The sequence below is a fragment of the Pseudorca crassidens genome, chromosome 11 (genome assembly GCF_039906515.1).
Source record: "Pseudorca crassidens isolate mPseCra1 chromosome 11, mPseCra1.hap1, whole genome shotgun sequence".
NCBI lineage: Eukaryota > Metazoa > Chordata > Mammalia > Artiodactyla > Delphinidae > Pseudorca > Pseudorca crassidens.
Window position 1 is genome coordinate 16,521,818 of NC_090306.1, and position 12,562 is coordinate 16,534,379.

The 12,562-nt window shown below is 37.5% G+C and overlaps 1 protein-coding gene across 2 annotated transcripts in view; it reads left to right on the plus strand.

The window, feature by feature from the left end:
• Positions 1–12,562, plus strand: part of PDE3A (phosphodiesterase 3A) — a 306,484-nt gene that overhangs the window by 267,995 nt on the left and 25,927 nt on the right. For both annotated transcript variants that reach the window (XM_067695839.1, XM_067695840.1), the window contains exons 6-9: positions 1,414–1,633; positions 4,904–4,989; positions 7,951–8,105; positions 10,029–10,166. In XM_067695839.1, coding sequence (XP_067551940.1) covers positions 1,414–1,633; positions 4,904–4,989; positions 7,951–8,105; positions 10,029–10,166 — 599 coding nt within the window. The remainder of the gene's footprint in view (positions 1–1,413; positions 1,634–4,903; positions 4,990–7,950; positions 8,106–10,028; positions 10,167–12,562) is intronic.

The window sequence follows — 12,562 nt, forward strand, 5'->3', positions numbered from 1 at the left end:
AAATTAGAACACTCCCTAACACCATACACAAAAATAAACAGAAAATGGATTAAAGACCTAAACGTAAGGCCACACACTATAAAACTCTTAGAGGAAAACATAGGCAGAACACTCTATCACATAAATCATAGCAAGATCCTTTTTGACTCACCTCCTGGAGAAATGGAAATAAAAACAAAAATAAACAAATGGGACCTACTGAAACTTAAAAGCTTTTGCACAGCAAAGGAAGCCATAAACAAGACAAAAAGACAACCCTCAGAATGGGAGAAAATATTTGCAAATGAAGCAACTGACAAAGGATTAATCTCCAAAATTTACAAACAGCTCACACAGCTCAATATCAAAAAAAAAAAAAAAAAACCTAATCCAAAAATGGGCAAGAAGACCTAAAGAGACATTTCTCCAAAGAAGACATACAGATTGCCAACAAACACATGAAAGGATGCTCAACATCACTAATCATTAGATAAATGCAAACAAAACTACAATTAGGTATCACCTCACACCAGTAAGAATGGCCATCATCAAAAAATCTACAAACAGTAAATGCTGGAGAGGGTGTGGAGAAAAGGGAACCCTCTTGCACTGTTGGTGGGAATGTAAATTGATACAGCCACTATGGGGAACAGTATGGAAGTTTCTTAAAAAACTAAAAATAGAACTGTCATATAAACCAGAAATCCCAGTACTGGGCATATACCCTGAGAAAACCATAATTCAAAAAGAGTCATGTACCACAGTGTTCATTGCAGCTCTGTTTACAGTAGCCAGGACATGGAAGCAACCTAAGTGTCCATCGAAGGATGAATGGATAAAAAAGATGTGGCACATATATACAGGGGAATATTACTCAGCCATAAAAGTAAACGAAATTGAGTTATTTGTAGTGAGGTGGATGGACCTAGAGTCTGTCTTTCAGAGTGAAGTAAGTGAGAAAGAGAAAAACAAATACTGTATGCTAACGTATATATATGGAATCTAAAAAAAAAAACTGGTTCTGAAGAACCTAGGGGCAGGTCAGGAATAAAGACGCAGACGTAGAGAATGGACTTGAGGGGAGGGGGAAGAGTTAGCTGGGGCGAAGTGAGAGAGTGGCATGGACTTATATATACTACCAAATGTAAAATAGATAGCTAGTGGGAATCAGCTGCATCACATGGGAAGATCAGCTCGGTGCTCTGTGACCACCTAGAGGGGTGGGATAGGGAGGGTGAGAGAGAGGGAGACGCAAGAGGGAGGGGATATGGGGATATATGTATACATATAACTGATTAACTTTGTTATACAGCAGAAACTAACACAACGTTGTAAAGCAATTATACTCCAATAAAAATGTTTTAAAAAAAAAAGTTGCAATTTTGACTTTCAAAGACATTTATTTAGGACTTAATAACTCTCTTTCTTTCTTAGGTTCCCTAGTGAAAATTTCACCTCTTTCCTCACCCTCTTCCTCACCTCTCCATGGGACCCCTGCCAGCAGCCCAGTCAGCAAAATTTCTGCAGTGCAGTTTCCAGAATCTGCCGATGCAACTGGCAAACAAGGCCTAAGTTCTCACAGGGCCGTAACTTACACTCAGAGTGCCCCTGACCTTTCTCCTCAGATCCTGACTCCACCTGTTATATGTAGCAGGTAAGGAATTCATATTGTTAGCTGGAGTTTAATAATAAAACTAATACTGGTTTTCCTCTTAGGAACACTCACCACCAGTCCACGCACCTCTGTGTAGGTTGCCCAAAGTAGTTGACAGGAAAGGACAAATAATGTGATTTGTGTTGAATAGACTGGCAGAGAAACTTTTCAGTGCTTTTCCATCAACAGAAATTTGCGAGTCCATATAGTCCATACAGCTAATCTTTGGAGATGATACAAAATAATGTTTTGTCTGCTTGCGGATGGAGGATGCATAAAACATATAATTAAAAACTCATATCAAGTCATTTGGTATAATTTGATATTTTGTTGGGATATTTTTTACTTGTTCTCCAGGGAGGATTTTATATTGATTTTAAAGGTACTTCTTTTTACCTTAAGTTTGCAATTCCCATTTTAACGCTTTAAAAATATGCAGGTAACACATGGCACATTATGGCTGGACTCAAATGGATCTCTGAATACATTGAAGCAATTGCTTGTGCTGCTCTGTCCTATTGAAACTGAATGACAAGAGTATTGTCTCTTACAGGGGATAAGAAAAAAGAGCCTAGCGTGATAAGACTATTTTGCCCACACGGTCACTAAGAAATAAATACCTCCTCTTACTGATTAACATATTATTGTCCTTCAGTAATAGCTTTATCTTGAATAAAGCATTACAATCTTTTTTTTAAGTAGAGAAGAGTTGAGTGTTTTAAAACTAAGTTATAGTCGTGAGAGTGCCTTGAATAAAATGATTTTTTCCCCCTAAGGTTAATGAGGATAACTGTTTGAATAAATTAGTTACATGTTAGTCTTCTAATATCAAATATTGGGTCACAGACCCAGGCTTGATCAATGAATTCAGATTTAAGCCTCACAAATTTCATTTTCTGATCGTTTGTTCAGAAATTCTATGTTAAATGATTATTTCTTCTTATAATCTTTATTTTTCCTTCCTTTCTCTTTACAAATAGTTTCAAAGGGAAAAATCACTTATGTTTGTCTGGCCAGGACCAGAGTGAAAAGTTATTCCACCATCCAAAAGTTATTCTGCTGCCTTCTCTATAATAGCATTTTTAATAAAATAATTTCTGTGGGATGTTAATCCCATCTTTTATCCTCCCCCCAGAAAAAAGTATGCTCTGTGGTAAAACAGGCCTATCATATTTTCCTCTTAGTGATTCACAACACACCTCACTTTATTTAAAGCTCTGAGAAGTCCTGCAAAAGGAAAACCTCTTGAGTTTTGTTTCATCTGGCGATTTCTGACTTTATTTGACCACAGAACCAATTTCTTTAGGTTAACACCCAATAATTGCCCCTAGAGCTAGTGTTTGATGGAACACCCTCAAGAAACCCTTTTTTTGTGGTGTGCCTCCCGAGCCAAGATGAAGCCTCAGGGAGTCACCGGCATCAAGGACATCTGCTTCCAGCACTTTGTTTCTAGGGAGACGCTCCCGCTGTGAGCTCCAGACTTGTGAGAAATAAATCGCCTAAAAAAAGAACAGAGAGGTTCAGAAAAGATGTACCGCTCACTTAGCTTTTCTCACCACAGTCTATTTTTTTGTATTCTTAGCAGAAAGAATGTAATAGGATTTTTATAAAAGAGGTTTTGGAGAAAAACAAGGGAATTTCATTGTCTACTTGTTCAGTAATGTTTATAAATCCAGTAGTGTGTGTTTTATTTGTTTGGGCTTTATAAATCTATAATTCAAACCATGTTTTAGTACTGCCTTCAAGGCAGCCACCCATGTAGGCACAGAGAGCTCCAGAAACACATGACTAATTATTATGGTTTCCCCCACTGAACTTGAAGGATTTGGCGTTGAATCCCAGTCTCTTGGCTGCTGTAATGTCTATGCAACAAGCTGTTTTTTTGGCAAAAGAGGTAGTCTATTTGAACTACTCATTTAAACGTTCCTTTTAAGTATTATCTTGCAAAGAAAAATCTTCAAACTAATAAACTCTACTTTTACCAAGTTTCATCCAAACATGTAAGCCCATCATTTACAACTATGGGCTTTTTCCTTGGGTTCTGTCATTTTCTCTTGAGTCCCTAAATCAGGCTGATAGGATTTCATCATTAGAAATGTTTTGTGTGTGATGTTTCCTGCTTACATTCAAGGCTTGAAAAATAAATTTGCTTTGGATGAAAATGCTCTAACAGGGAAATGCTTATCTCTACTACACATATAAACACAATTCAGGGGGAAAAGGTGATGAGATATTTAATATATTAACTTACAACATATCACTCTTCTCTTTTCCTTTTACAGTGAGTAACCTGTGGCTGAATAACAAATAAACAAAAACTCTCTGAGACCCTTTCTAATATTAGGCAGAACGAAAGGACCCAGAAGCGAAAAACAGAATTAAAATCTAATCATAAAGTCTCTAAATAAGATAAGTGAGAGAGGAAACTTGCCAGGCCATTCGTGGGGTTACTTTGTAATTTATTAAACAGTCAAAACTGTTGAGAAAGCAAAAGTATCCTACATCCTCCAGCCTCCTCTGTTAAAGAACACTGCCCACTTCTCTAGTACCTTCATTTTTCTCCATTACCCACAGGGCACTCCCTTGGCCTCTTTTTCTCAACTAGCAACCTTTGTGGTCAGTTTTCCATCCACTCTTCATCAAAATGTATGTCTACTTTATTCATTTCCTTAGAGCCTTAACGGGGGAACTGATCAATCTGAAAAAAATAATTTTTATTTTGTGGCAAAAATAAAATTAATCTGCCATTATTCTATTTTCATGTATGCAATCTATTCTTAAAGGGCTCTTTGGACATAAAATCTCATAAGCCATAGAAATAAATCTAATAATGAGGTTTTTAAGCAGACACAAAGGGATTCCATTGGGAAAGATATTTTTGACCAAATACACATCGGCACCTCCAAAATCACTACTGTAAATAGGTAGCAGACTATTCCAGGATTCTCTAAATAATGTAAAACAAAATATTGCCAGTAGTCTCACCTCAGGTATGGTCTAGACCACGGAGGAGCATGAGAGGTGAACAGAGTTTTTGATCCTTTGTATTGACACAGCACACTCTCCTCCCCACAAAAAACAAAAACAAAAAAACCCCCAGCATCCTACATATCAACATCCGTGTATAAAACAAAATGATTTCTTTCCATCAAACGAATAAGTAGAATGTAGAAATATTTGATTATTGTTACTTATCTAAACATATGCATACATGGTGTGTCTACGATGTTCTGAAAAGGACCTACTTACAGCTGTTCCATTATTTCTCAGCTGTGGCAGACCATATTCCCAAGGGACTCCTGCTGATGGGCCCCTGGAGAGAAGTGGGGCAGCCATTCGGACACCAAACAGAACTGGTAATTCTTTATTGGATTCTGTTCCTCAAATTGGAAATTGCTTTACTTGATTTTTTTTCTGATCAAAAAGGTAACATATGTTTTTGATTTTTTAGATTACAAATTTAAAAAGACAATGAAGGAAATCAAAATTGTCCATAATCCTACTACCTAGAGTTAATCATAGGTTAAGTTTTGATGCAAAGCTGTCCAAAATGTTTCTATACATCTACACACAAATGACTATATTTTTGAAATGAGAGGCCTTTTTATATAATGTATAGAACTCTACAGAAATGTTATTTTGTCTTGGACATTGGAGGGTCATCTATTTTAGGGTACTCTGTGGAGATCTCCATTGCACACCCTGAGAAATGACCCTGCTTAGATCACTGTAAACTTAGGGAAGAAAACTTACTTTTTCCTTGAGGCAGTATTACACAGAGGTTCAGAAAAATAGGCATTGGAGCCTGGTTTATATCCTGATTCAACTTCTGACTCACCTGTAATCTCTGTGTCTCGGTTCCTTCATCTGTAGAATGGAGATAAAAACGGTACCTACCAAACAGGATTATTGTGAGAATTAAATTACTAAAGCACATAAAGCACTTATTATAGTATCTGTGTCACTGTAAGTAGTGTTTGCTGCCATAATTACTGTAATAATTATTATTTTATTTTTATTGACGCAATCCTAGGGACTTGCTATCAAAACCAAGTTTGCTGAAAGTTTGCAAGGTAGAAAAAAATGGCTTTCATGAACTTTAGACTTTAGGATAATAGAGTGACCTAAGAATGTTTCTTAATTATCTGCTCCAGAATTTCTAGATAGGTACTCAATAAATATTAATTAATTGCCCACGAGAATGGTGTGCTGTGGCAATGGACAAAGGTCCAGGGACGTAGGCAAGGAAAAATCAAAAAGAGAGTTCTGTGTTCTGAGAGTTACCTGATATTGTAGACTTATCTGATAGTGTAGCTCTCTGAAGTGAGGATATTCCCTTCTCTATGTCCCTCATCTCTCACTCTATTGAGGCTGATAGAATAAGGGGAGTGTTTCCTTATCACCTTTGGTCTCCTGCAGAGCTGTGGCCTTTGAGTGTGCTTCTCCATTTTGCTGCAAATTCTGGGATTGAAACTTGTCAGTTACACTTTCAGACTGTGTCTGATTCTAACCTAGAAAGCTGTTGCATGAGAAAGACGGGAGAAAGATGGGTCCTTGGAAACGTCCTACAAAATACTCCTGATTGGAACAGGCTACATAACAAAAGCCATTATTCACCAGCCATATGAGGACATATGACAGACCTAGACTATCCAAAGCAATCTTGAAGAAGGAGAACAAAGTTAGAGGATATATGTCTCCTGACTTCAAGACTTAAACCACAGTAATGGACAAAGGGTAGTGCTGGCATAAGTGTAGTGCTGGCAAATAGAATCAAATGGAATAGAGTAGAAAGCCCCACATTAGACCCACACCTACACAGTCATTGAACTTTCAACAAAGATCCAGTTTTTCAATCTAGTAGGGCTGGAAAAAAATGAATCTCACTCCCTACTTCACACCATATGAAACATTATTCTGAGATAGAGCACAGACCTAACTGTAAAAGCTAAAGCAATAAAACTTCTGGAATAAAACACAGGCAGATATCTTTGTGATTTAGGGAAAGGCAAAGATTTTGTAGGCCATGGAAAGCAATAAACAGGAGAGAAAAAAAAGCTAGGCTTCATCAGGAGTATAGGAACTTGGGTCAGACTTCATGAGTTCAATTCTGGTGACAGAATTTACCAGCTCTATGCTCCTGGGCAATTTACTTAGCCTTTCTGTGCCTCAGTTTCCTATCTGCAGAGTGAGGATAATAGTAACACAATGAAACGTGCCTCATAGGATTGTTAAGAGGATTCAGTGTGTTAGTACAAATAAAGTGCTTTCCGTAGTATCTGGCACATAGCAAGCACTCCATAAACTTCATTCAGGCACTTTATTCAGATAAGAGAAGCTTCCTGAGGTCTTTACCCCGGAAGCATGTTCTTCAGACACTTGATATTACCTGACTGATCCTTTGGTTAGCACAGTTTAGTGCTGAGTGCAGTGGAAGATACGTGGAGAGGGGCAGAGATGGAAGAGAGCACAAATCTCTAGGAATCGAGATTGGATACATAGGGCCTGCCATGCTCTTTAGCACATGCCGTGGCTGGTATGTTCTACAGACCCCTTTGTTCCTGGGTGTCAACTCAATTTCTCCCACCCATGTGCCCATTCTAGAGGTAAGGTTCTAGTCAGCTACTAGGTGGTTTAGTGTGTTGGGGTATGGATAAAGGAAAAAGAAATATAGAGTCCTAGGATTTTATATGATACACATGAAGTCATTTACAAAACAGAAACAGACTCACAGATATAGAAAACAAACTTATGGTTGCCAAAGGGGGAACCATAAGTTACCAAAGTGGGGAGGGATAAATTAGGAGTTCAGGATTAGCAGATATAAACTACTATATATAAGATGGATAAACAACAAGGTTTTACTGTATAGCACGGGGAACTATATTCAATATCCTGTAATAAACCATAATGGAAAAGGATTTGAAAAAGAAAATGTCTACACGTCTAACCAAATCACTTTGCTGTACACCAGAAACTAACGCAGCATTGTAAATCAACTATACTTCAATTAAAAAAAAGGTGTAACTTGAAAGTCAAAGAATTTTTAAAAGGTCGGAACTACTGATCTGAGCATTATTATTGAGGAATTCTTGAATGTCCTATAAATCACAGATCATAACGCCATCTCTTTTACAGGGTTTAAAAAATGTGTGCTTTGTCCCGCCCTATAATCCTATATTCTTGGTGTGTAAGCTCATGAAAGCAGTATTTCCATAAACACTATATCGATCATGTGCATTTTAGGAATATTCACTTAAATGGGACCCCTTTTTCCTTTGCAACTTTCATAATAGGCTGTTCTCTTTTAACTGCAGATGACACCACTCAAGTTACCTCTGATTATGAAACCAATAACAACAGTGATAGCAGTGATATTGTACAGAACGAAGATGAGACTGAATGCCCCAGAGAGCCTCTGAGGAAGACATCACCTTGCAGCACCTATACTCCTGAGGCCATGATATTCCTGGTAGCCCCCCATCACTTAACTCATTCATTTACTTGAGAAATTGGTTTCTATGACAGGAATTGGCTTAGAAATAGATCCCTGAATCATTAGGTTTGAAGATGTGTGTCACTTGGGTTATACATGTATTATAGCCCTCCCTATATGTATCGACACAATTTTTCTCTATCCAAGTCTTACTGGTATCTTAACGGTCCTATTATTTAGTGATTAAAAACAGAAGTATTCATCTCCACAGCTGATTACAGATATTTCCTAACCCAATCTAAAAATGTAAATGTGCATAGGAAAATGATTTATTTCAATCAGTAAAATAATATTTTATAAATATCAAGCAATCAAAATGAAATATATTAGTTATCGTAGGGCTTCTGTTAGTTCTTCTCTAGTACCTCCTTGATTTAGAAAGTGAGCCAATATTTATTTTCCTTGTTAAATTAAACCAGGTTTACATTGACACTTGCTACCCATTAAAACACCTTTTAATGATGATGTATTTTGTGTGTTTAAAAAGATCCACTTAAAGAGGATAAAAGCATACATTTGAGTCTGGTTAGTTTGGAGGAGGCAGCAATGGTAGAAAATAGTTGACTGTCATGTGATTATCAATTGCTGCTCTTATCGTTTTTCTTTTACCTGATTTACCATTTATACTTTTAAATCAAAGAGATTGTCAGATAAAATAACGTATATGGGGCTTTCCTGGTGGCGCAGTGGTTGAGAGTCCGCCTGCCGATGCCGGGGACACGGGTTCGTGCCCCAGTCCGGGAAGGTCCCACATGCCGCAGAGCGGCTGGGCCCCTGAGCCATGGCCGCTGAGCCTGCGCGTCCGGAGCCTGTGCTCCGCAACGGGAGAGGCCACAACAGTGAGAGGCCCGCGTACCGAAAAAATAAATAAATAGATAAATAAAATAACGTATATGTCTCCTTATCCTCATTATTTTCTATTTTTTTGGTAAATAAACTCTTAAGAATGTCTTCATTTGGGACCAGTTATAAAAATATTTTCTCATATATACAGTGTGTGCTTTTTGGAAACCATGGATCACATGAATTAAATTAAAATCCCTGAAAATTGTAGTAATTGTAACTCTACAGGATTAATGCTGATTTTGAAGCAGTAATATAAATTGGACCAATTAGAGTAGGGGTGATTTACTCCCCCTCCACACTCGTGTTTCTTTTTATTTATTTATTTATTTATTTATTTATTTATTTATTTATTTATTTATTTTTGCTGTGTTGCGTCTTCATTTCTGTGCCAGGGCTTTCCCTAGTTGTGGCGAGTGGGGCCACTCTTCATTGCGCGCGGGCCTCTCACTATCGTGGCCTCTCTTGTTGCGGAGCACAGGCTCCAGATGCGCAGGCTCAGTAGTTGTGGCTCATAGGCCTAGTTGCTCCGCGGCATGTGGGATCATCCCAGACCAGGGCTTGAACCCGTGTTCCCTGCATTAGCAGGCAGATTCTCAACCACTGCGCCACCAGGGAAGCCCCTCATGTTTCTTTTGAGAGTTCAATATAAGCCAGGAATCCTCAGAAAAACTTACGTAAAAATATAGAGCTAAGTTTGCATACAATTTCAGTGTTCTGAAGTACTTGAATCTTTATTTAAGAACTCCACAGAAGACTAAAAAGCAGTTATGTTCATTTATGAAAGAAACATCTAATTTTTCCATAGCGTGTATGAACCAGGAATAGGCAGGCACTTAATAATGTAAAATTCATGGTCTGAAACAGCATTAAGACCTTTTCTCCTTACCTTGGGGGTCGATGTTTTGATTTTTTTTTTTTTTTGAAGACCACTCATTCACCCTAAAGTCATTTATTTCAAGTAACCTCCATTGTTGAATTGAATTTACCAAAGAAGGAGCAAATTGCTTTGTAGAAAAACTGCACGCTGTTAAAATATTTTTATCTTCATTACAGGACAAACCAATTCTTGCTCCTGAACCTCTTGTCATGGATAACTTGGACTCAATTATGGAGCAGCTAAATACTTGGAATTTTCCAATATTTGATTTGGTGGAGAAAATAGGAAGAAAATGTGGCCGTATTCTTAGTCAGGTAAGAAATGCATTCATACTTATGACTATAAATGTAAAAAAAAATTCCTTGTTTGTTTAAATCTCTGTACATACTTAACATCAGTGGTGAATATTAGGTGGAGAAAGGAAATTTCAGTACCCAACACTCTGTAGATTCCTTGCTGGTGGGATAACAAAAAAAATTAGAACTTCAAGTGAGTAGAATATCATGTTCTGCAATTAAAATATTATGTATTTTCTAAGACAAAATGGAGGGGGCAGGGATACACAAGCAAGATAGAGAAGTGATCTAAATTCATAGAATTCAGCAAAAGAAAAGCTGACCCAAGCCCTCACAAGAAGAAAGCTGCCAACTTATAAACACTAATTTATTGTCTGTGATTATTTCCAATGACTATTTTTTTTAACTTTTGAATAGTATAGTGCTTCCGCCTTATCAAAAATAAGATATTATGCAGTAGTGTGTTTCCTCCAGTGCTGTGAGAAACACATTAGAGTTCTTTGTATTTTAATATGGAAAACACCTTTAGGTATCACAAGAAATATAGAATACGAACTATTACTGCATAACGAGCCTTTTTTTTTCCTTAAGCTCAGCTACTTTCAAGGTTTCCCAAATAAAGAAACGTTTTGTTTCTCTGAAGGAGAAAGAAAACATACAGAAATTAAGAATTTGAACATGTTTGTTCTCAATAAATAAAACGAAACAAAATGGATTTGCTCTATCATTGAGCCCCTATCAAAACTCTTAATTAATGGAGATGATGGAATAATATTTATCAGCTTATCTTAAAATATTTTAGGTGAGTTCTTACAGATTGAAGAAATATCACAGCAAATATACTAAAGACTATCAGGTTTGTTAATATCAGATTTAGGTGAGAATTCAGGACCCACATTTACTGGAGCCTCTAACCCTTCCCTGCAAAACACTAGAAAAGAAATCACTTGTTGGACTGATTTCTACTCCATGCAATGAAGACAGGCTTTCTTCAGACCTCGGAGCAAGTATGAGTGTAGAACTTTGGGGTGAGGGTTCCTGATCCGTGAAGGTTTGAAGGAAGAAGATAGAGCGGGCTTTTCCCTTGCTCTTCAGTTCCTCAAACATGAAGTGCTAGGCTAGTCTCCAAGAAGAAAGATGTGTCCCTGCCTTAAAGGAACTCCCATTCCAACAGGGAAATTAGATACGTGTCAAAATAATGACTTGCTACCTACAGAAGAAGTATGTTCAAATGACAGATGGCTTGTGACGCTCAAAATAATTACAGTTTCCATAACATGCGGTTGTTGCCTCTACTGGACTCTGTTCTCACCATGAACACGTTGAGAACCAGAGTGGCAGCCCTTGCACTTTGACTAAGAGATACTACCCCTTTCTTTTTTTTGTGAAAACATTTTTTTTATTAATGTAACATTGGTTTATGATATTATACAAGTTTCACGTGCACATTGTATTTCTTCTTCAGTAGATCCTACCATGTGCTCACCACCAAAAATGTAGCTTCCATCTGTCACCGCACAGTTGACCCCCTTTACCTTTTTGCCCTCTCCCATCACTACTCTGTTCTCTATGTCGACATGTTTGTTTTTTTGTGGTTTGTTCATTCATTTTGTTTGTTTGTGATATTCCACATACAAGTAAAATCATTTTACAGTATTTGTCTTTCTCTTTCTGACTTATTTCACTTGGCAAACTATCCTCAAGGTCCACGCATGTTTTTGAAAATTAATAGTCCCAGTTTTCTTCTCTTTCTTTCTCCTCAATGCTGAGCAGCACCTTCAGCATCTTTTATGCTCGCTGATCTTGAGGGCATGTTTAAGGGTAGCTGTTTTATCCAGTCCACCTCTGCCTCATGCCTTGGGGCTTTTCCAGGGAGGTTTTGTATCCTACTCTCTGAAACTCATTGCATACCAGAACTCTGAGGGAGTGATTTCACCTGGAAATATGCCTGTAATGGTGCCATAAGGAGATGTGGCAGTGGGCCAGGAAGTCTTCTTTCTCTTCTACTGGAGAGTGTGTTCCCTGGGATGGAGAGAAAAATCTCACATTGTTTTGTATTTGATGTATGTGTCACAGACTTCCCAAAACTTTACAACTTAATCTTCAGAGTAACTTGGATGCAGGTATTTCTTTAAATCTCTAGTTGATAGAAGAAAAAACTGAGACTTAAAATATACTGTTCATCTAAAGTCATATTGGACACAGGATTTGATATATCTGTATATCGGAAGTCCAGGCTTTTTACCTTCATTTCAAATCCTTTTCAGCCCCTCATAAAATGCATTTATTTATTATATTTGCAAACTCTCAGAATGGAGAGTCTGAGAAAGTAGAAAGTGGTTATTATAGCAGTTGGTTTTACAGAACAAGTGACTGTACCAAATAACATTGCAGGTACCTAACCCCCTTGGAGT